The following is a 20,807-nucleotide window of genomic DNA, read 5'->3' on the forward strand; positions in this document are numbered from 1 at the left end:
GCCGTCCACTTTGCGCAACTGTGACTGGCGCACTCACCAACGCTCGAAACGAAACCACGATCCCCAGCGACGATGCCCGTATGACCCCGACGTAGCTGCCCCCTCGAATCATGGCTTTGAACCCCACCGACGGCTTCGTCGCCGCCGGCAACGGGGTGCTCGACCTGGACGACGCCGCGCTGCCCATGTTCATCGTCGAGCGAGTCCAGCTTCAGTTCTCCATCGCGGCCGACTTTGTCGCCGCCCAGGTCGCGAACAATGTTTTGGTTTTGGCGCTGTCAAATGGACGTATCTTACGCATCGATCTTAATAGACCCGAGGACATTGATGGTGCGTTTACAGACGACGAAATGACGGTGTTTGCTACTCACGAAAGAACGGAATGCTAACCACGAGGCCATTCGCAGACATTGACCTCCCCAAGAAACCGGCAGAAATCGGCGTCATTCGCCGCATGTTTCTCGACCCGACCGCCTCCCATCTCCTCGTCTGCACGGCGCTCGGCGAGAACTACTACCTCCATTCCCAGCACAAACACCCGCGCGCCCTAGCCCGCCTCCGAGGCGTCTCCATTGAGAGCGTTGCCTGGAACCCCTCGCTGCCCACGGCGTCGACCCGCGAGATACTGCTCGGCGCCGCCGACGGCAACATCTACGAGGCCTCCATCGAGACCACCTCGGAATTCTACAAGAAGGACATCAAGCTCAAGAACCTGCACAAGCTCCCGGATGGACCGATCACGGGACTCTGGGCCGATACCTTGCCAAAACGGCCCGACATGCGGCGGGTGATGATTGCGACGCAGAGCCGGCTGTTTCATTTGGCTGGCAAGGTCGGCAGCGGCCACGACAGCGGAGGCTCGGTGTACACGAAGCTGTTTGAGTCGGAGCAGCCGGTTATCCATGAGCTGTCACGCTCCTCGGCCGCCGCGACGTCTTCGTTGGTCGTCTCGCCGGACCCTCCTGACAAGAACCCGTACGAGGACGAGGCGCATGAACGGGCCTACGCGTGGCTATCTGCGCAGGGCATCTTCCACGGGCAGCTTGCCTCGAGTGCCGAGGGCAAAAAGATATTCAACGAGTCGAGCATGCTTCCGCGTGATAAGATTGGTTCGTCTGACGGACCGGGCAACAAGCGGAAAGCTACGGCGGATTACGTCGAGGCGATTGCTCTGACACAGTGGCACATTGTCAGCCTGATTGGAGGCCGCGTGGTCGCCACGAATCGCCTGACCGGGGAGGTTGTCTATGACCAAATCGTTTTGGACCCCGGGCAGAGGGCTGTGAGCTTGTCTGTGGATCTGCAGAAGAACACGTTCTGGATGTTCACTGCGCAGGAGATTTTTGAAGTGGTCGTCAGGGACGAAGACCGCAATATTTGGCAAATCATGCTGAAGCTGCAACAGTTTGACTCTGCGCTGCAGCATGCGAAGACGCCCGCGCAACGGGAGACGGTGGCGACGTCATATGGTGACCACCTCGTCGCGAAGCGGCAGTACATGGAGGCAGCCTCGGTGTACGGACGTAGCAATAAGCCGTTCGAAGAGGTGGCTCTCACGTTTATCGACAATAACGAACCGGATGCTCTGAGGAAGTATCTACTAGCGAAGTTGAGCACGTCGAAGAAGGCGGCCGTCATGCAAAGAATTATGATTGCGAGTTGGCTGGTGGAGATATTCATGGCGAGGCTCAACTCGCTGGACGACACTATTATCACGCAAGCCGAGTTGGCCGACGGCCTCAACCCGGCACAGTCGAGGGAACAGCTCCACGCAGTCCAGGGCGAGTTCCAGGAGTTTGTCAACAAGTACAAGTCTGATCTCGACCGGCGGACGGTGTACGACGTAATCAGCAGCCACGGCCGGGAGCAAGAGCTGCTGCACTTTGCCAACGCCGTCAACGACTACAACTACGTCCTGTCATACTGGGTTCAGCGCGAGAGGTGGCCCGAGGTGCTGACGGTGCTGAAGAAGCAGACGGATCCCGAGGTTTTTTACCGGTACAGCACTGTGCTTATGACGCATGTTGCTTCGGACCTGGTTGAGATACTCATGCGCCATTCCGACTTGAAGCCTCGCAAGTTGATTCCTGCGCTGCTGGAGTACAACCGCAACTTTGAGGGCACCCCCCAGCAGAACCAGGCCGTCAGATATCTGCAGTACATTATCAACCAGCTCAACTCCAAGGACTCGGCAGTACACAACACTCTTGTTTCGATATATGCCCAGACCTCCAAAGACGAAGCGGGCTTGCTGTCGTATCTGGAATCGCAGGGAGAGGAACCAAACTACGACCCGGATTTTGCCCTTCGCCTGTGTATCCAACACCACCGCACGCTGTCTTGCGTCCACATCTACACAAGTATGGGCCAGTACCTACAAGCCGTCGACCTGGCGCTCTCGCACAACGAGGTTGAGCTGGCGTCCGTGATTGCAGACCGGCCCATGTCCAACCCGCCTCTGCGGAAGAAGCTCTGGCTCGCCGTTGCGCGCAAGGTCATTTCGCAGTCAAACGGCATCAAGACGGCCATTGACTTTTTGAAGCGGTGCGACTTGTTGAAGATTGAGGATCTCATTCCCTTTTTCCCAGATTTTGTCGTCATCGACGACTTCAAGGAGGAGATTTGCACTGCGCTCGAGGACTACGGGCGCAACATTGACTCGTTGAAGAAGGAGATGGACGAGTCGTCGCAGACGGCGACGAATATCAAGGTGGACATTGCCGCTCTGGATCACCGGTACGCGATTGTCGAGCCTGGGGAGAAGTGCTACGTCTGCGGGCTGCCGTTGTTGAGTAGGCAGTTCTTTGTGTTTCCCTGCCAGCACTCGTTCCACTCGGATTGTTTGGGCAAGAGGGTGCTGGAGCAGGCTGGGGTCGGCACGAGTAAGAGGATCCGCGAGCTTCAGGTGCAGATTAGCAAGGGGTTGGTGAATGGTGGCAAGAGGGAGGCTATGATTATGGAGTTGGATTCCTTGGTGGCATCAGCATGGTGGGTCGCACTCTTCTTCCTTTCTCGTCGTGGAGACATGAGCTAACACTTTCTTTTGCAGTATTCTTTGCAGCGAGTTTGCCATTAAGAGGATTAATGAGCCATTTGTGACGCCACAGGATAACCTCAATGAATGGAGGATTTAAAGGGGGGCGTGGTGGCCTTGTCTGGTTTGAAGCACACAGTCTGCTCCTGTCTTTGTGCATGATAGCAAAAAGAAACCTTGCAAGAGCAAGCGTTGTTTTAATGGCTGCAATACCCGGCGTTTCCAAATTCAAGAGTTATATACAGAGATTTATGCTTTATCAGCTATTGACTGTATTTATGTGGTGACGAGCATCTCGCGGTCTGACTATGGTGTCGGGGCGCTGAAAAGTGATTCATTTGAGGCGAGGGGGGAAATATGAGAGCTTCAAGAGCCTGAGCAGTCTGTGACTTGCGTTTGCGAAGTCGAGAGGAGGAGGATGGAGACGATGAGGCCGTAGAGGCCTAGGACCTCTGCGAAGATGAGGATTAGGACCATGCCTGTATATAGACGTGGCTGTTGGTTCGTGGCTCTGACTATGGGTGTGTGTCAGTCTACTGTAACCTTTCTCGCGCCTTCTCTGTCATCCAACCAACGGCTATAGGGGGTATCGACAGCAAAGTGTGAACGAGAAAAAGGGGGGGGAAGAGAGAAAAAGGTTTCACCTCCCGCATCACCCACAATCCCAATAGCGAACCCCGCCGCAAGCCCGCACAACCCAACGCTTATCCCCGCCGCGAGCTGGAGGAAGCTGGTATGCAGCGCCTGCTTCTCGACGAGGCGGTTGGCGATGATGACGGCGGCGACGAGGCCGTAGATGCTGAGGATCTGGGCCATGATGGCGCAGAGGGTGTTTTGCATGAGGCGGTCGGGGCGGAGGACGCCGGCGGCGAAGATGGCCGCGGAGGATTTCGCGGTGCCGTAGGAGGAGCCAAGGACTGTGAAGATTATGGCGGCTATGCAGCCCATTGCGCCGAAGAAGGACTTTTGGTGTGTTTTTTTTCTTGGATTAGCAATATGATTTCAACAAGAGATGGAAGAGAGGGGGGAAGAAGGGGTGACCTACGGAGTATGCTGGACTAGGAGAATGAGGCACGTTAGCCGTGAGGAAGGAAGGTATCGCGGAACTGAGGGGGAGTCACTCTGGGAAAGACGAGGCTGAACGTACCAGCGGTCCAGATTCGCAAAGACGATTTCGTCCATTTTGGTAGTGGTGGTGGTGGTGGGTGATGTGAGGACGGATTGCATCAAACTTTTCGTACTGATTTTAAGCTTATTTGATTCTCAAATATTTTCAGATTTGGCCAAGGTGACGGGGAGCGTGGGGTATATGTAATTGGATCTCTGGTGGTTTATTAGGAGGGCGCGTGGTCACGCATCACAGCTTATATATATATATCATCTACGCTGGTAGCATCGAGGAGGCCTACTATTTTCCTGCATACCACCCACATGCATAGCTTCAAAAAGAGACTTGGTTGCCTAGAATGCAGAATCAGGCTTGATGTATACCTGCTCCCGGTTCATTTCTTGGACTTTATTCGTTGGGCCACTTACAGCCCGCGGTGGCTTGTCACGGACGGGGTGATTAAGGTCCGATCTTATCTTCCCTCCATGACTTGAGGCTGTCGGGCAAGAAGTAGCCCTGCGCGTGGCACGGGTGCTGACATGCCTTACGGATACCTCAGTAGGGTAGGTACATTCAGCTATTCCAGTGAGTATGTCACCATGTACTGTCGACAAGTAATCTCACTCGGAAGGTTGCGGTGGTGGCCGCGGGCGCGTATGATTGGTTCGTGACGGCGATGAGGAAAACCGGAACGGTGTGGGTTTACGTGGCCGGCGCCGTAGGAAGAATAGGATCCACCTTAGCCGGCCGAGAATTGAGAGAGAAGTCCGGAGTTTGTGACGCGACACGTGATTGAACATGTGATCTCGAAGGATGCCGCGCACGGTCCAAGGGGAAGGGGGAGGGGAACACACCCGTCACAGAGATGCTTCTTTTTGGGAGATCTTTAGTTCATGATTCGCTTGCAAGACGAATTGGCTGGCAACCCCTGTTCGGGAGGAAACGAACAAAGTGCGGGCGAGTCAGGGGGTTCTTTACGCGCCAGGTGTGCCAGATAGATGGGCGAGACTTTGAACAAGGACGGCCACCGGGTTCCTCTACGTAGTATCTGGGTCCTACACATACATGATCTGCAACCTTGGGCGGTCCTGTCAGGGGGGTCTTGGAGTCCTGACACAGTGACGCTTTCGAAGTCTAATACCTAATAGCACCTTTCTTTTACCTGTCCCGGTCGACCTTATTTACGGATACCATTATCTTCAATTCTCGGCCCGCGGATGAAGAAAAGCGGGATTGCCCACCTGTTTGCTCCGTACTTACGCATCCACTTCTCGTACGGAGCATCGTACGAAATCATCAGAAATACGACGAATTGGAGAGGCCGACGGACCCGTGGTGCCTCGTCATCCCTGATTTTTTCGTCTCCTGGTACGTCTTGGGAGTCTTGCCTACCTTTTGCAGTAGCGCCGGGACTTGGGTGCTCTTGGCCCGGACGCTGCTTGCGCGCCACATCCCGGCCCCATCGGATCTCGGCATCGGTATGGAGTGGGGGGGAAAAGGAAGGGAGGGAGCGTTTGGACGAAGCGGCGAAGCGCGTGGGTTGGATGACGGGCACTTCCTTCTAGCTCTCCTTCCCGTCCGCCACCTGTCTTTTCTTGGTACCGTCAATGATGTCTCTCCGGATTTCCGGAGTGGCGATGAATGCATCAAACGCAGTCGGGTCTGTCGGCCAGACCAAAGTGAGCTTTGTGAGGCAGATAATTCCTCACCGCGTTGCGCGTTGCGCAATCCATGAGCGAATGTGTGCTGGTGATGCTACGATCCCCGACACCGAGAGACGCAAGCAGGAGTCTTTCTTGGAGGACATGCGGCTCCGGCGGCACCGTGTTGCCGGTGCTAGCTGGCTCTCTGGATCGTGAGACCTGGGTGAAGGTGTGAAGGAGGTGTCGAGTATCGAGTATCACCAATTTTAGAGGTTACAGTTCTTTTTCGTCTTTTGCTGCGTTCGTCGTCTTACCCCATGCTGGCTCGGACCGAGAAAGATGTCTGATTTTATCTGGGAACGCGACGAAGAACACCTCCTCGGCTGGCCTCGAGTCGGGATTCATAGGTACGGATACCCAGATTGGTGTGGCTGACCGGAGCGTAGCGATGTTGGTTCCAAAGTGTCTGATATTCCGCTAGCTGAGACAGAAAAGGGTTCGCTGTTGGTCGGGGGTTACATTGATGCTCGCGTTTCACATGCAGCCATTGTTACCCCTGCCCAGCTGCTGCAACGCAACCGCACCGCACCGCAGTGACCGCACCCGCACCGCCCTCTTTTTGCGCAGCCGCGGTGCAGAAGACACGACAGTTGTGCGCTCTTCCTTCACGGAGTACTCAGAGTGGAAGTGTGACTCTGTATCCGTAGACAGTGAGAGTGAGAGGGAGAGAGGGAATGTGGGAGCAAGGGGGGCTGGGTCGTCTTTCCCTACGGACCTACGGCTACCGGCCCACGCAACTGCAAAAAAAGGGCAGAGCACCGCAAAATAAAGGGGACGGGATGCTTAGAAGGGCAAGTTGCAAGTACGGCCACGCGTCTTTTTCGACTCCGCCTGACATGGCTCACACTCGCTAGCTTCCTTTCTCTTTCTCTTCCCCTTCCTTTCCCGTGGGCCGTTACCAGTGGTAAGAGTGAGTCTGTGATACTTGTGATACCTGCGATTCCATGACCCCCAACCCTGTCATTGAGAAGGTTTGACTCGGGGTCGCCCCGGGCTGGGAAGTCTGGAGACCTCTCGGCCTTCCCCTTTGTTGTCCAACCATCTTGCACCAATTCGCTGCTCCGTCCGTCGATATCCCTTCTTCCCTTCCAAGCCATCCGCTGTAAGCGTGACTAAGTGGTCACTCCGAGTCTCTCTCTCTCTCTCTTGTGAAGAGCGAGCTGCACCCATTCTCGCTACTCCCGGCCTCGTCCAAACACGCTCAACCCCGGACCCTGTCCGCAACCCCCCCCCCCCCCCCCCCGTCAATTCGTCCAGTGCCCCGCCGAGCATGACGACGAGGTCAAGTCTGCGACTGGGTGAGACCTTTTGGACGAGACTGTGGCGCTTGGCAGTGTCAGTTCCCGCCTTGCCCATGGCCCGCGCTGTTGCTGTTTCTATTCCGAGAACAGAGGGACCAGAATTTTGACTTTTGGTACAAAGAAGACTTGCATCTCATCTTTTTGCCTGCTTTTCTAACCCAAGCGCACATTTTGGCTCTGGTCTGCTCTTTTGGCTTCCTCTGTGCTTCCATTGTATTGGACTATTCTGCTCGTGCTTTCTGCAACTTACTCATCCAAGCTGCCACTACCTACCACGGGTTAGTAGTTGCACTACAAGTCTACCTACATTTTCTTAAATCCTCCGGATCGCCGGATTTTCCCACTCACTACGTCTACGCGTGCGCCGAAAGAAAAACAAGAAGACGGCCTTTGCTTTCGTCTTCCCGTCTCTCTAGTCTGGTTTGGTGGTCCGGTGCCAGCTCACCACTACCGCCGCCCCCAATTCGTCTTCATCAGCAACGCAAGCTCCGCCACCATCGCGGGTGACGAATCCTCTCCCCACCGTGCCGTATACCGAGTCCACCCACCCGCGAGTCGCCTTCACCGAACTCCGGAATTTCGCAACCGACTTTTTTCTCATCCTTCTAGTCTTCTTCTTTACCGTCCGTGTTGCGCCATCAATGACTTCATAGCACGACGCCATTCTCTTATATCAACATCCTCCCGTCACCCTTGTCTTGGCGGCCGGTCGATACTCGAGCTCGGATATCGTTCTCTAATTCAAAGTCGTGTAATCTGCTATACACACATACACAAACACAGACTCAAGATGAGGTCAACAACATTAATTGCCCTTGCGGCTTCGCTACTACCCACGGAAGGACTTGTGCTCAGGAAGAGCGAGAGTAGCGCACCAAAGGTGGTTGGGTTGGATCTGCACCGAGCAACGATACCATACACACGCAACAGGAGGGATATGCTGCGGAAGAGAGGTTCAGTGCAAGCGACTTTGGACAACTTGGTAGGTCTACAACTGAACACTTCCAAGTACTGCATCTAACATTTCGTAAGGAAACTTTGTACTTTGTCAACGGCTCTCTTGGAACACCAGCACAGCCTATGCGACTCCACCTCGACACCGGAAGTAGTGATCTCTGGGTTAACACAGCAAGTTCGACTCTCTGCCAAGGCCAAGGCACGCCATGCTCCGTATCCGGCACCTACTCGGCCAACGATTCGTCAACATACAATTACGTCGGAAGCTGGTTCAACATTAGTTATGTGGACGGCTCGGGAGCGAACGGCGACTACGTTACTGACAAATTCACCATCGGCGGATCTACTCTGACCGACTTCCAGTTCGGTGTCGGCTACACGAGTTCATCGGCACAGGGTATCCTAGGAGTCGGATACAAGGTCAACGAAGTGCAGGTTGGGCGTGCCGGTCTAGATTCCTACGAGAACCTGCCCGCCAAGATGGTCTCTCAGGGCCTCATCCAATCTAGCGCCTTCAGCTTGTGGTTAAACGATCTGGACGCGAGCCAGGGGAATATTCTTTTCGGCGGTGTCGACACGGCGCGCTACGAGGGCGAGCTCAAGACCGTACCCATCCAGAAGGAGTCTGGCAGCTACGCCGAGTTCCTTATCACCCTGACAAAGGTGACACTCGGCTCAAAGACGTTGGATGAGAACATGGCCCTCGCTGTCCTTCTCGACTCGGGTTCCAGTCTCACGTACCTCCCCGACGACATGACGACAACAATCTACTCCATGGTGGGCGCGGTCTACCAGCAAGAAGAGGGTGTCGCCTTCATCCCCTGCTCCACGGCCAACTCGGGCTCCAACATGACCTTCACCTTTTCGGGGCAGCCCATCACAGTACCCATCGACGAGCTCGTGCTCGACCTCGTCGCCATCACCGGCAAGCGCACGTCCTTTTCCAACGGCGTCGAAGCCTGCCTCTTTGGCATTGCGCCCGCCGGCGACGGCACCAACGTCCTAGGTGACACGTTCCTGCGCTCGGCGTACGTGGTTTACGATATCGACAACAACGAGGTCTCGTTGGCGCAGACCAAGTTTAACGCCACGAGCACGAACGTGCTTGAGATTGGCAAGGGTAGCGGCGCCGTGCCGTCTGCTGTTGCCGTCGCGAGCGCAGTCTCCGCCACGGACGGTATCGTCCGCGGAGGAAAGAATGCGGCGCCGTCGTTGGCGCCACTGGCGGCCTCCATCTTTGCGGGATCCGTTGCCTTTGCGACTGGGTTCTCGCTCTATCTTTTCTAAACCGAAAAAACAACAAAACCGCATCCTGCTGGGATGGGTTCCGGGGAGCCTAATGTTTCAAACGGTCGATTCTTTTACTTATTCACAGCACTGCATTGCGAGGGCGTTTTTCGGGTTTCTTCTGTTTTTTCAAGATTTTTAACAACCATGGCTGATGTATCTGCATCGAGCAAGGCGTTTTTTTTGTGTGTTTTTTTTGGATATGCATTCACAAGACAGCACTCATTCCTTTTGGAGGAGGTTGAGCGAGGAGTAAGCTACGAAAGAGACGGTCGAGAATTCAAAGAGGCATCAGGCGGACTTTTCCCCCAATGCTATTGAGTAGAACGATAACTACAAGAGATACCTAGAGCCAGAACTTCATCAATGATAGCATTGGCTGATTTAGGCGCGATTCTCTCATCACATTCAATGAACCATTTTCCACGCCCGTGACTCCAATCTGTATCGATGCAGTTCAGCTGCTCCAACCAGTCAAGCCCGTTCCTTTGGACTGTGCACCAACCACGTGCTCCATTTCCATGCGACCAAGTCCATCCATACTCTCCTCTTCATCTGATGTCTCTCTCTATTATGTGTGTGTCTCGTTTGGGTTCTAAAAAAAGAAGTACTTTTCACCACGGGAAACCGACTGTCCGGTTTCCAGATGCTGCTGTTGCCTGTACGCACCTCCTGGCCTGGCCCCTGACAAAGAAAATGCTCACAAGCCACACAAGCTTCTCAGAGAAGCTTGAAAAGGGATCCCGTTCCCGTTTGGCTTGCCAAGACGTTTCTTGCTGATGCCAAGAGGTTTTGGAGTGTTTCCTTGGGTTTTGCGACGGAATGATGCGGTCGGTCTCTCTTTCTCTCTTTGAAGATTGACCCCCTTTCTGGTGAGGTACGACGAGGGGGTTGTAGGAGAGGGTGAGGGAAACAAGGGGAAGGGTTGCCTCATTTTTGGATGTTGTTTTGGAAATCACGATGGTTAGGGATCTGTGTAGTGTAAGGGGATCGAATTGGTTTGGATTTTTTCGTTGACGTGGTGAAGTTGAGATCGCGAGCTTGCGTTTCTGCTCAGGTTGAGTCTTTTCAGGCGGGGGGAAGGAAGCAGGATGCTGAAGCGGGCCGCCGAACCCGGGGGACGGAATCAAGCAAACCTCAAGAAATTTCCAGAAAAGGGTCCTTGATAGTCTTGCTCTTTCCAACACCGGCGCCCTCTTCTTCTTCTTCCGAATCCAAAGAAGTAGCAGCAGCCGGGATGTAAGCCCGGATCACCTCATCAACATACCCCCGCGGCAAGCCAAAGCGCTCCGTCGCCTCGTCGACGCCGCGGTTCATCCGGTCAATGTACTCGTCCCACGGCGTCGAGGGTTCGGTCCTCTCGGTGTCGACGTAGACTAGTGCCGTGACGTTGCTTCCTGGTGTGAGATTGACGGCGGCGGCAGTGCCTGCGGGGGTAAAGTTCACCACTTTGACGGCGAGCTCTTGCTTTTGGTAAGAGTGAGGGACGCCTTCGCACCTGTCGAGGGTTGCTTCGTCTTGGGGTGGGAGGGCGTAGAGGATGCCGTAGACGCCCGGAGCCGGGGCCGTATCAGTGGTTGGTGCGGCGGAGAGGGGATGCGGGGCGTCGACGGGGCCGTTTGGGACGACGTTGGCGTAGCGGCGGGAGTTTATGACGAAGGTGTGGTTTGGGAGGTGGGCTAAGCCGAGGGGCGTGGAGGCGGGGCAGCGGAGGGACATTTGGGTTGGGGAGAGGTTGGAGCCGTAGGCGAAGTAGAGGCGAGGGGGCGATGTTGTGGCCATTTTGTCGTCGGTGAACTTGGCTGTGATGTGGTGACGGTGATGGTTGCGGTTGAAATATTGTCCAAGATGTTGTGGTTGTGCGGATAGCGGTTGTCGTTCCGACAAGGAGTTTGGGGGTTGAGGGCGCACTGGCGGAAGTTGTCGAGTATTTGTTGCTCTTCACTTCTCTTCTACATCTCTCCGACCTGAAAAGACAATTGGTCGCCGAAGTTGATGTTTTTACGTTGCGCGTGAGGGGGGGGTTGATGAGCGCCCCCCAATATATGGTGAGATGGCTGAGAATTAGGCAGCTAGCACGCCACAGGTCGATGGTCTCAGGTGTGGGGGAAAGAGGGCACTGGTGAAATCGACCTGTCTACCTCCTGTAAGTCATCGCACTTGTCTCGTCATTCTACCAAAATTTCGTCCTGTCGCTATTGCCTGAACCTGCAATCCTTTACTCTCACCCCAAAGACTTTCTGCGATTTCGAAAGTCGGTCTCGCGTATCGTTACCTACGGTAGGTACCTAAGACAGACATCTCTGTCCGGGGAGCCAATTAGTTCAACACGGGCCGAAAGTGGGGCCGAAATTCGGTACGGCACGGCGGTAGCGGCACAAGTGCCTCACATCGTCATTAAGCATTATCTAGTATGTATATATCCGTACATCACTCATATAGCCCTCTCTCTCATTTCTTGCATCATGTCGTCAACGTCAGAATCTATGATCCCCTGATCTATGACGAAGCAATGATTTCAGCAGCCTGCTCGGCGAGAGCGTACACTGCGGCCTGGATGTGAGCCGTGATGATTGTCGGGAACACGGAAGCATCCACAACACGAAGATTGCTAACGCCCTTGACGCGCAAATCGCTGTCGACAACCTTGCCCATGGCACATGTGCCCATGGGATGGTACGTACCGCTTGAAAGACAAACGCGTCAGTTAAGTGGGAAAGAAAGCACAGCGCATCAAGTGGGGGAGGCAGTTCACTTACATGACGGAAGCACGAATGCGCTCCTCAATCTCCTCGTCCGTTGACTCAAGCGTAAACGGCTTCAGACCCTCCGGCGCCGCCTCAGCCTCGACGATCCCCTGGCTCAGCGGCGACTCACCGCCAATCATCATGCGCGTCATCCGGCGGATTGAGTCGCGCCACACGAACCGATCGACCTCGGACCCGAAGAAGTTGGGGTCGATGAGTGGGGCCTCACGAGGGTCCGCAGAGCTGAGCGTCACGGCGCCGCGGCTTGTGGGGTGGAGACCGACGTTGGCGGTCGTGAGGTAGGTGCTGTTGGACGGGAGGGCCGGGTTCGTGTTGACGTAGAGTACGAAGCCTTCCATGAGTGTGCGCTCGTTCTTGAGGAGCGGGTGCGTAGCTGCGTCGGGCGCGCTGCCTTCCTCCTTGGTTATGGCGGCGACGAGGCCCTCCTTGTCTTCCACGCCAAAGGAGGCGACAAAGTTGTTGGGCTGGCCGAGGCCGTACTGCGGTTGGAAGAAGAGGGAGTTGCCCGAGTCGACGGTCGAGTTGCGATACTGGGGGGAGAGACGCCAGTTGTAAGTGAAGAAGGCGTGGTCGGCAAAGTTTTTGCCGACCTCGGGCGCGTCGAGCTTAAGATCGATGCCGTGCTTGGCCAGCTCGTCGGATGGGCCGATGCCGGAGAGCATCAGCAGCTGCGGCGTGCGGTAGGCGCCAGCGGCGGCGATGATCTCCTTACCGAGGATCTCCGTGCCATTAGCGAGACGGACGCCAGTTGCGACGAGGGCGCCGGCGCTGGAGTTGGAGCTGTTGTCGCTGCGGAAGAGGATCTTCTCAACAAGCGTGTCTGTCATGACCGTGATGCCGTCGAGGGGGTAGTACTCTGACGCGATTTGGCGAACGCCGTTGCGGCGGTTCTCCGCAATCTCGCCAAAACCGAGGTTCTGGCCGGCGTTGGCGTCCAGGCCCGGGAGGGCCTTGATGCCGACGGACTCGTACGAGGCATAGACGGCGTCTCTCAAGGGGTAGACGCGGCCCGTGACCGAGGGCACCTCGACCTTTAGAGGTCCGTCGTACCCGTGCTCGTCTGCATTGACGTCGGTCCAGTACGCCTCGGAACGCTTGAAGAACGGCAGCTGGCTGTCGTAGCTCCAACGGGAGTCGTTGACAAGGTCGGCCCACTCGTCGTAGTCGACGCGGGCACCACGCATCCATCCACCTGAACAGGGAGTCAGCATTTTGGACATGTATTTTCACTGTACACTACGTTGGTTTGGTGACGACTTACATGTGTTGATGAGGGAGCCGCCGCCGAGACCCTTCCCAGCAGCGCTCTGGATGACGCGGTTGTTGAGCTGAGACTGCGGCGTGGAATAGTAGTTCCAGTCAAAGTCGCCCGAGATCAGGTTGGTCGAGTTGACGTAGAGAATGTCCGTCCGCCCAGCAGCGCTACTGCCAGCTTCAATGACGAGGATCTTGGCCGTGTTGTTGAGCGCCAAGAGCCGGCTCGAGACGACGGAGCCAGCGAGGCCGCCGCCGACGACAATGTAGTCCCAGACGTCAGTTGGTAGCATGATTACCGGATGTGTGTGTTCATATGCAGGGTAGCGGCACGTAAAACAAATATTTGACGCAACGATTTCGAAAGGGAAAACTTGGCGCAAGTGTGATTGATGCTGCAGACCGGGAACCAGGAGACTGGGACAGAATTGTGACGAACCGCTGCAGAATGCAATGCAGAGAGGATCGGGCGTAGGGGAAAAGGGGAAAGACCTCACACACGAACCAGACAGACGCCGGAGCCGCTTCTTTTTAAGAGTAGATGCATCGAGAGATATCACGCACACATCGCCAGTCAACGTCCCCCTCCGAGGCTCCGTTCTGCGGCCGTTGTGGGACTACTGCCATGTGGAACTCGGCGCAATTTTGGACATTTCGATATCGCAAAAGAGGCCAGGGCCAAAAAGGTGGCTCGGGTACGGCGGGTGAGCGACATCGACAGATCAAGAGGTTTCTTCCCCGTTGTCCCCATTGAAGGGTTCCACCAATATTCCTCCTCCACGGGGAACCTTTCCGGGTGAAGCTCTGTCGTCTGCTTTGACCGGGTATCTGACTAGTTGACAGAGGGCATTGAGTGGGCTCATGAGTCGATCGAGTGGTGTTCAAGGATCCGGAGTTGTGGAGTTGGTTCGGACTAGGTTACCGAAAGCAGAGACCACTCGTTCTGCGGTCCGTCATCCCCTGTTCCCTACTACGTGAATAGGGTTATTGTGATGATGGAACTTGGCTATTGATCGGCGTAACTAAGTTCACTACATCAAATGGATCTACTGCAACTCTATGGTTGCCGCAGCATATTATGGTATCTTCAGCGGACAGGCAGAACTAACGCTGGTTATGCTTATTCTTCTTCAAAACATACTCTCGTTGGTTTGAGATAACTCGGCATGCCGTCTTCTTCACGCGGACTAGCGTGGCTCCATCGCACTTTTGGAGCGGGCCCTATTTCAACATCCCAGCTTCATGCAGAGCGCAAGCACAGGAAGCCTGAGGGAGCTCTCATTCTTTGTATCCGTATTGCACAATCGTATCACCATGTGGGAATGCTCGCGCTCCATTTCCATGGTATCCCTCTCGCGGTACGGAGTATTGTGATATCTAATCATTGCCACGCGGGATCCCAGTGTGTCCGCCTCTCGCATCATCCGAGACCCATCGGCCGGTGAGCCATGACCAGAACCCGGGTTAGTTTCGGGTAGCCAAGAGGAATGAGGCCTGTTGGTCCCCCCCTGCTAGGAAAGTCTTTGCTTTTTCCCCCTTCTTACGGATAGAACTGCCACATCTCGACGTCTTGACTCGATCATGCATATGTTTTATCCGCATGAAGAATGTGGATCACCCGCCATGCCGCTGCAGAAAGGAGGTTGACGGACTTGTTAAGCCGTCAGACTCCCCATCTTGTCTGGTGCGGCTATCTGTGGTAGTTGAGGATTGGATCTCAGCCACCATACACGCCGTCGTGTGAGACGACACAAATTCTACGATGAGATTAAGCGGTGCGCTCTTTGCTCGTCTAGCCGTACCGACGAATGCTACCGTCCGGCCAGAAGATATCATCCAGACCGAAATCGTGCCCCTTTCCAACCGAGCGGTCCCCATTGTCGTCGTCAACGTACTTCTCACCTTCGCCACAACACTATGGACGGGCATGCGATTATACAGCCGGCGGAAGAAGGGACAGTCGTTCACCATTGAGGATTTCTTGACTGTTGTTGCTCTGGTAGGAGACGACATGGTCGCAAGGCACTTTGAAAGTGGCTGACAACATAGCAGATTGCATTTTATGGACTAGTAGCCTGCAATTTTGTCAGTAAGTGGAATCGCGAAGTTCCACAGAGTTGACCTATGCTAAAGGGCGGTTCTAGTGGTCTACCTAGGAGGAACCGGGCATCACTACTTGACACTCCAGCCATATCACGTCGAACGCATGTCAAAGGTCAGCCCGTCAATATGTCAACAATTTACCCCTGACCATGCCTTTTGTCCTCTCGCAAAGAAGCACCAACTAACAACACACCACTCGAGGGGTAAGACAGGCCGCATACGGTGTTCAAACCCTCTTCGCCATCTGCCTCGGCTTCATCAAGATCGGCATCACCCTCATGCTCCAGCGTGTTTTCTTCGTGCGGAGCTTCAAGATCGCGGCTCGTATCACCACGGGCCTCTGCGTCTGCTGGATGCTCTTCACCATCCTCATAGGCATCTTCATCTGCCAGCCTGTGGCCATGAATTGGAACCCGACGACGCCTGGCGGCAAGTGCGGCGATCAGAATGCCGCCTTTGCCGCTGTAGGCTACTTTGATCTCGCGACGGATCTTATTATCCTCGTGCTGCCGATACCCATGGTCTACAACCTGCAGCTGCGGTGGCCGCATAAGGTGGCTTTAAATATCATCTTCGGCGCAGGCGCTCTGTGAGGGAACCCCCAGCTTCCTCGTCCTCGAATTTTTATGCTGTGATATGGATGACTGACGAAAGCTCGTACATCTTCTACAGAACCATGATCTTCGCTGCCCTACGATTGAAGAATGTCTTGACAATGGACTTCACAGACGTGACCTACTCCCAGGTCGGCGTCGTGTTGATGGGAACACTCGAACCCGGCGTCGCCATCATAGTCTCGAGCAGCCCCCTCCTGAAACCGATATTCGACGCCACCGTCGGCCGCTTCTGGTCCATCCGCGGCGGCACAACGAGATCCGCCGGCGGCGGCGGCGGAGCGGGGCCAGCCTCCGGAAAACCGACCACCCTCCAGACAATTGGCCAATCTGGACTCCTCGGGTCGAAGCTATCTAGAGCCGGGGGAGGCAGATTCAGTCAGATGCACTCGACACACAGCGACGACGACGATGATTTGGAGCTGGACAGGCTGCGGGAGAAGAAGCATAACGTAGCTGTCATGGTGGCCAACGGCAACCCGTCAGAGGATAGTGTTGTGAGGGACTTCAAGAGAAGAGGTGATGACGATACTTCGGGCTCCGAGGTTGGCATTTTGGTGACGAGCAAGACGAGTGTTGTGAGCGAGGCCAGGGGGAAACCGTTGTAAGCTCATGATGTTTTAGTCTCACGTTCGGCTTAGATCAAGACTTAATCGAGATCTCGCACCACCATGAAGTGGGAAGACTAGTGTTTATCAAACGTGAGCCATGAAGGGAAGAAAAAGGCAGTGAAAACTTTGGCCTTTCTCTATTTCTTGATAAAGGATGGGATGTGGGACTGTAACAGCGGAAACACTTGGAAGGACATGGGGGACTAAATGGAAACGTTCGAAGCTCTGACGGTGATATTTCAAAGCGAAAACCTCGTCCATTTTGACCTTCAAAAGAAGAGATTGATGTATTCATTGAGTAGTGGAAAGCTAGAGCTTGAACGACCAATTGCTTACCGTACGGACTGGGAGCTGCCGGATCACAAGGAGAGCGTGGGGCCGCCTGTTGGGGATTATATTACATGAAACTATTTGCTTCCAAACTTTGAGCTGTCACTTGTGCGCAGCTGGTGACTTCCTCATGTCCCTCTGTCCAGCGGCCAGCCAGTTCCTATGGCTGTCAGATTCCCTATCTAGCCGAGATGACAAGCACGTATCGCCCAACATCTACTGCCTCACACGGGAGACAGGTGATTTTTACCATGTGCAAGAACAGGGGCTTAACTTTGCACTATCGATTCAGAACCCAGTTCCTCAAACTGAGTACATCCACGCCTAGTGGTCACGACCATAAGCACTATCGTGGTGGTGCCAGAGACCTCGCCAAATACTCCCCTACAAGATTTCGCTGGCCTCCGAGCTTTGATACTCTGAGTACTTGGAAGGAAGCGCAAGAAGCTTGCAGAGGGCGTAGAGATCTGCAGGTTTGCCCTTCTCCGGCTCGAGATCTTTTCACAGGTGCCGCGGGGCCATGCCATCCCGATGATGGTCGCTATAAGACGGCCCACCCAGCATTGATGAAGTTTCATCTTCTTGGAGCTGTGCGCTAACATTGTATTCGACAGGGCACATCCGCACCAGCATAGGATGATGGCGCTGGTTATGTGTAGGAGGTTTCCCCTCTTCATCTACCACATTATCGTGGAGCACTTGAGATGCTACCTTACTCGTGAGCAAGGTACGTTTCTGGAACCCTTCATCCTTGGTTCAAGAGTCTACACTAGCTGTGAAGGATATACGTAGGATCGGTAATGCGATAGCATTAGGTCTTGGCGTTGGAGACTCGAGGTAGCAGTCTGAAAGTTTCTAGCACATTGCTAGTAAAACACCTCACCCTTCATCAGCACCCGAGCCGTGCGGCGAAGATCCGCCGACACAATCTTGCCATTGTCGAACGTGGCCCCTATATCCACCTTGCCGCTCGGGTGCCCAATGACGACAGACTCCTTCGCACAGCGACCACTCACGAGCTCCGCGGGGATCGTGCCGGGCATCTGACTAGCAGCCCCGAGACACAGCGCAAGCGTCAACGGCACAGCCTTGTGCGCCTGTCCCATGGACAGTGCCAGACACCGGATATCGACGTCATCCGCGTGCGTCTCAGAGAAGAGCAGCACGATCTTGGGCACGCTCTCCACGTCCGGATTTAGACCCATCATCGATGCCCCCGCGCGCCGGATCCCGTCCAGCTTGGCCTTGAGCACGGCGTCCGCCTCGACGGCCTGCGGCGTGAGGTCTTCGGGCGAAGGGATGCCTAGGTCGGCGGCTCGGACAAAGACGCCCGGGTTGCTGACGTCGACGAGCGAGGCCTGGATGGTGCTCGCATCCGGGAGGAGGAGCCAATCGCGGGGGTTTCCCGTGGGAAGGGCCTTACCCGTCTTTGCGCCGGCCGGGTCCAGGAAGCTGAGGGTGATGGGGGAGGCTGTACCGGGAACGCCGTCCATGATGTAGGCGCCTTCTGGGGCATATTTGGGTGAGTTGGTTCCGTCAACGACGACCTTGAAGCGCGATGAGATGACTTTGGATGTGTTGGTGTTGAAGATGCGCACGGTAGCGAACGTCTGGCCGTCGGCCCCTTGTTCAAGGCGCGGGTTTGAGATGAGCCCTTCATCCAGGCTCATGGGGCCGACTGTCGAGGAGAGGTTTCCGCAGTTACCTGCCGTGTCGAGGCTGCCGTCCTTGATGCCGACTTGGACAAAGGTGTAATCCACGTCGACGTCGGGCCGCGAGGGCGGAGATAGTACGACGATTTTGGAGGTTGATGAGATGCCTGAGCCCATTCCGTTGAGCTGACGGCCGTAAGGGTCTGGAGAGCCCATGGCGGCGGGTAGTACTTTGTGCCATTCGTTTTCTGGCGGGAGGTTGTGTCTATGGATGACGAGACCGTTGGACGTTCCGCCGCGGACGAAGAGTGCGGGAAATGACCGTGATGAATAGGGGCGCGTCGATGACATGTTTGAGGAGAGTCTAGATAGCGCAGAAGAAGCAGCGCTCTTGGTATTTCTCAAGAGACTGCGATTGAGTTCTTGTAGAATCATCTTGGCCAATAATTGTGACAATGAACACAATTGTTGTTGTTGTTGATGTTATAGAAACGGATAGTTCTTTGCGGTTGCTTTCCGCATGATTTCTTACCCACTACGCGGGAAATGTCCGTACGTGGGCCACTTTAAGCCACGCTCACGCGGCGTGGCGCCCGCTACAGGGGTTGTGTACCACTAAAAGCCGTTAAGCATCGCCAAGCCGGAAGTAAACGAGGAGGGTCCCTGCAGCGATGCTATCAAGAGCATCACACATCGTCCCTGCTGCATTGTGAGCAACTCACCATACTGTGACTTGCAGAAGTACTCAATATCACGTCGCACGCGGTTAGGTCTCACGTAGGATAAGAGCTTTGAGAAGAAGAAGAGAGCTTGGAAAATTCATTTACCAAGTTAAGAACCACGGCGTCCGGATGACTGATTGATCGGCCGAGTGCTGACCGAATCGGCACCGAAACTATTCAAGTTCAAGCCACTCGGGTCTGAGGCTTGTAAGACCGTCTGAAGTCGGGCATCATGTCCGCTAAGCTGGAGATAAGCATGGACATACGAAATAGGCGTTTCGGGTTGCGGAAACAAGCTTAATCATGGTTATTGAGAACGGTGGATAAATGATGTTCATAGTCCCCCTCCCCGTCTCATCTTATCTTGCATCGTCACTACAGCCACGTTTTGAACCACAATACAAGTAGCTATCAATCAATCAATCACGCTTCATTTCATTACGCATCACAGAAAACCTACAGCCGCCAGAATGAATCCGTACGTCGAAGTAACCCTGAGTTGGCTCCTCAAGAACTCCCGCGCCCACGACGCCAAGTCCTTTTATACGTCCCCCGCCTTCGCCTCTCACACAGAACAGACCATCACCGTCACGTCGCCAGACTGCGGCGCGTCTCCCGCAACATTGGGTCCGGAGTACATCACAGAAGGCGGCGGCCGTATCCCCGCGCTCTCGTGGTCCGCGCCGCTGGAGCTCGAGTCAAAGGTGAAGGAATGGCTCATCGTCGTTGAGGATCCGGATGCGCCGCTGCCGACGCCCATCTGCCATGGGTACGTTAACGCACGAATCCACATCAAACCTGATATTTCGAAGGAAATTGCTGACTTGCTGATTACAAGCGTCTATGGCGGAATCGCGCCTGAGAAGAAACAGGTGAACCCAAAAGACTTTGAGATTGAAGACGAGAACAAATCTCTCTTGAAGGGAGGTTTTCATTGGGGCAAGGGGCGTAGGGAGGGCGTGTATGTTCCTCCACGGCCTCTCATGAATCATGGCACCCACAGATGTGAGTCTCAATTTTTCTTACAATGAGATAGAACCGCGAGATTGATTGTCACAGACTTCTTTCAAGTTGTGGCTCTGAGTGAGCCGTTGGATAAAACGATGCTGGAAGCTCGAGCTACTAGGGAACAGGTCGCCGAAGCCATTCAGGGCAAGGTGCTAGGTTGGGGAATGTGGATTGGAAGCTGTGAGAGGAAGTGGACATGATGTTCAAGATGAAGATTTCCAGTGTTTAGTGCCATGTCTACGATGATTATGAAGTGTCTTATGGGGTGCGTTCAGATACTTTGATGAGAATATGAGCATAGTAACGCTTGATGAGATTGTCGATGTGAATAGGCGGTGTTAATGAGAGGTGACAT

General features: G+C 54.7%; 9 protein-coding genes across 9 annotated transcripts; 4 read left to right on the forward strand and 5 right to left on the reverse strand.

Moving 5' to 3' along the window:
- Window positions 1–110: 110 nt before the first annotated feature.
- BDP55DRAFT_553975 (Pep3/Vps18/deep orange family protein) lies at window positions 111–3,134 on the forward strand (the record flags this gene model as incomplete). Its single annotated transcript, XM_060569346.1, has 3 exons — window positions 111–330; window positions 408–2,988; window positions 3,050–3,134. 3 exons carry the CDS (start codon window positions 111–113, stop codon window positions 3,132–3,134), a joined length of 2,886 nt encoding a protein of 961 aa, XP_060428546.1.
- Window positions 3,135–3,400: 266 nt separating this feature from the next.
- Window positions 3,401–4,216, reverse strand: BDP55DRAFT_694620 (V-type ATPase; the record flags this gene model as incomplete). Its single annotated transcript, XM_060577375.1, has 4 exons — window positions 3,401–3,549; window positions 3,679–3,997; window positions 4,080–4,092; window positions 4,182–4,216. The coding sequence occupies 4 exons, from the start codon at window positions 4,214–4,216 to the stop codon at window positions 3,401–3,403; spliced, it is 516 nt and encodes a 171-aa protein (XP_060428547.1).
- Window positions 4,217–7,936: 3,720 nt separating this feature from the next.
- On the forward strand, window positions 7,937–9,390 carry BDP55DRAFT_554150 (eukaryotic aspartyl protease; the record flags this gene model as incomplete). The annotated part of the gene is made up of 2 exons (XM_060569366.1): window positions 7,937–8,128; window positions 8,179–9,390. The coding sequence occupies 2 exons, from the start codon at window positions 7,937–7,939 to the stop codon at window positions 9,388–9,390; spliced, it is 1,404 nt and encodes a 467-aa protein (XP_060428548.1).
- Window positions 9,391–10,348: 958 nt separating this feature from the next.
- On the reverse strand, window positions 10,349–11,424 carry BDP55DRAFT_177926 (uncharacterized protein). The gene has a single exon (XM_060565797.1). It carries the CDS (start codon window positions 11,170–11,172, stop codon window positions 10,528–10,530), a length of 645 nt encoding a protein of 214 aa, XP_060428549.1. The 5' UTR covers window positions 11,173–11,424; the 3' UTR covers window positions 10,349–10,527.
- On the reverse strand, window positions 11,417–13,690 carry BDP55DRAFT_584189 (uncharacterized protein). Its single transcript, XM_060570857.1, has 3 exons — window positions 13,420–13,690; window positions 12,150–13,350; window positions 11,417–12,076 (listed from the first exon to the last, which is right to left on the reverse strand). The coding sequence occupies exons 2-3, from the start codon at window positions 13,340–13,342 to the stop codon at window positions 11,890–11,892; spliced, it is 1,380 nt and encodes a 459-aa protein (XP_060428550.1). The 5' UTR covers window positions 13,343–13,350; window positions 13,420–13,690; the 3' UTR covers window positions 11,417–11,889.
- Window positions 13,691–15,174: 1,484 nt separating this feature from the next.
- On the forward strand, window positions 15,175–16,737 carry BDP55DRAFT_694623 (uncharacterized protein; the record flags this gene model as incomplete). Its single annotated transcript, XM_060577376.1, has 5 exons — window positions 15,175–15,411; window positions 15,465–15,501; window positions 15,557–15,627; window positions 15,728–16,104; window positions 16,188–16,737. 5 exons carry the CDS (start codon window positions 15,175–15,177, stop codon window positions 16,735–16,737), a joined length of 1,272 nt encoding a protein of 423 aa, XP_060428551.1.
- A 505-nt stretch (window positions 16,738–17,242) lies between these two features.
- BDP55DRAFT_177947 (uncharacterized protein) lies at window positions 17,243–17,841 on the reverse strand. Its single transcript, XM_060565798.1, has one exon. It carries the CDS (start codon window positions 17,745–17,747, stop codon window positions 17,340–17,342), a length of 408 nt encoding a protein of 135 aa, XP_060428552.1. The 5' UTR covers window positions 17,748–17,841; the 3' UTR covers window positions 17,243–17,339.
- A 95-nt stretch (window positions 17,842–17,936) lies between these two features.
- On the reverse strand, window positions 17,937–19,073 carry BDP55DRAFT_694624 (PrpF protein; the record flags this gene model as incomplete). Its single annotated transcript, XM_060577377.1, has 1 exon — window positions 17,937–19,073. One exon carries the CDS (start codon window positions 19,071–19,073, stop codon window positions 17,937–17,939), a length of 1,137 nt encoding a protein of 378 aa, XP_060428553.1.
- Window positions 19,074–19,800: 727 nt separating this feature from the next.
- On the forward strand, window positions 19,801–20,796 carry BDP55DRAFT_177951 (phosphatidylethanolamine-binding protein). The gene is made up of 3 exons (XM_060565799.1): window positions 19,801–20,213; window positions 20,283–20,449; window positions 20,504–20,796. The coding sequence occupies exons 1-3, from the start codon at window positions 19,915–19,917 to the stop codon at window positions 20,650–20,652; spliced, it is 615 nt and encodes a 204-aa protein (XP_060428554.1). The 5' UTR covers window positions 19,801–19,914; the 3' UTR covers window positions 20,653–20,796.
- The last annotated feature ends 11 nt before the right edge of the window (window positions 20,797–20,807 follow it).

Source organism: Colletotrichum godetiae, assembly GCF_030913485.1.
Source record: "Colletotrichum godetiae strain CBS 193.32 chromosome Unknown BDP55scaffold_25, whole genome shotgun sequence".
Lineage (NCBI taxonomy): Eukaryota > Fungi > Ascomycota > Sordariomycetes > Glomerellales > Glomerellaceae > Colletotrichum > Colletotrichum godetiae.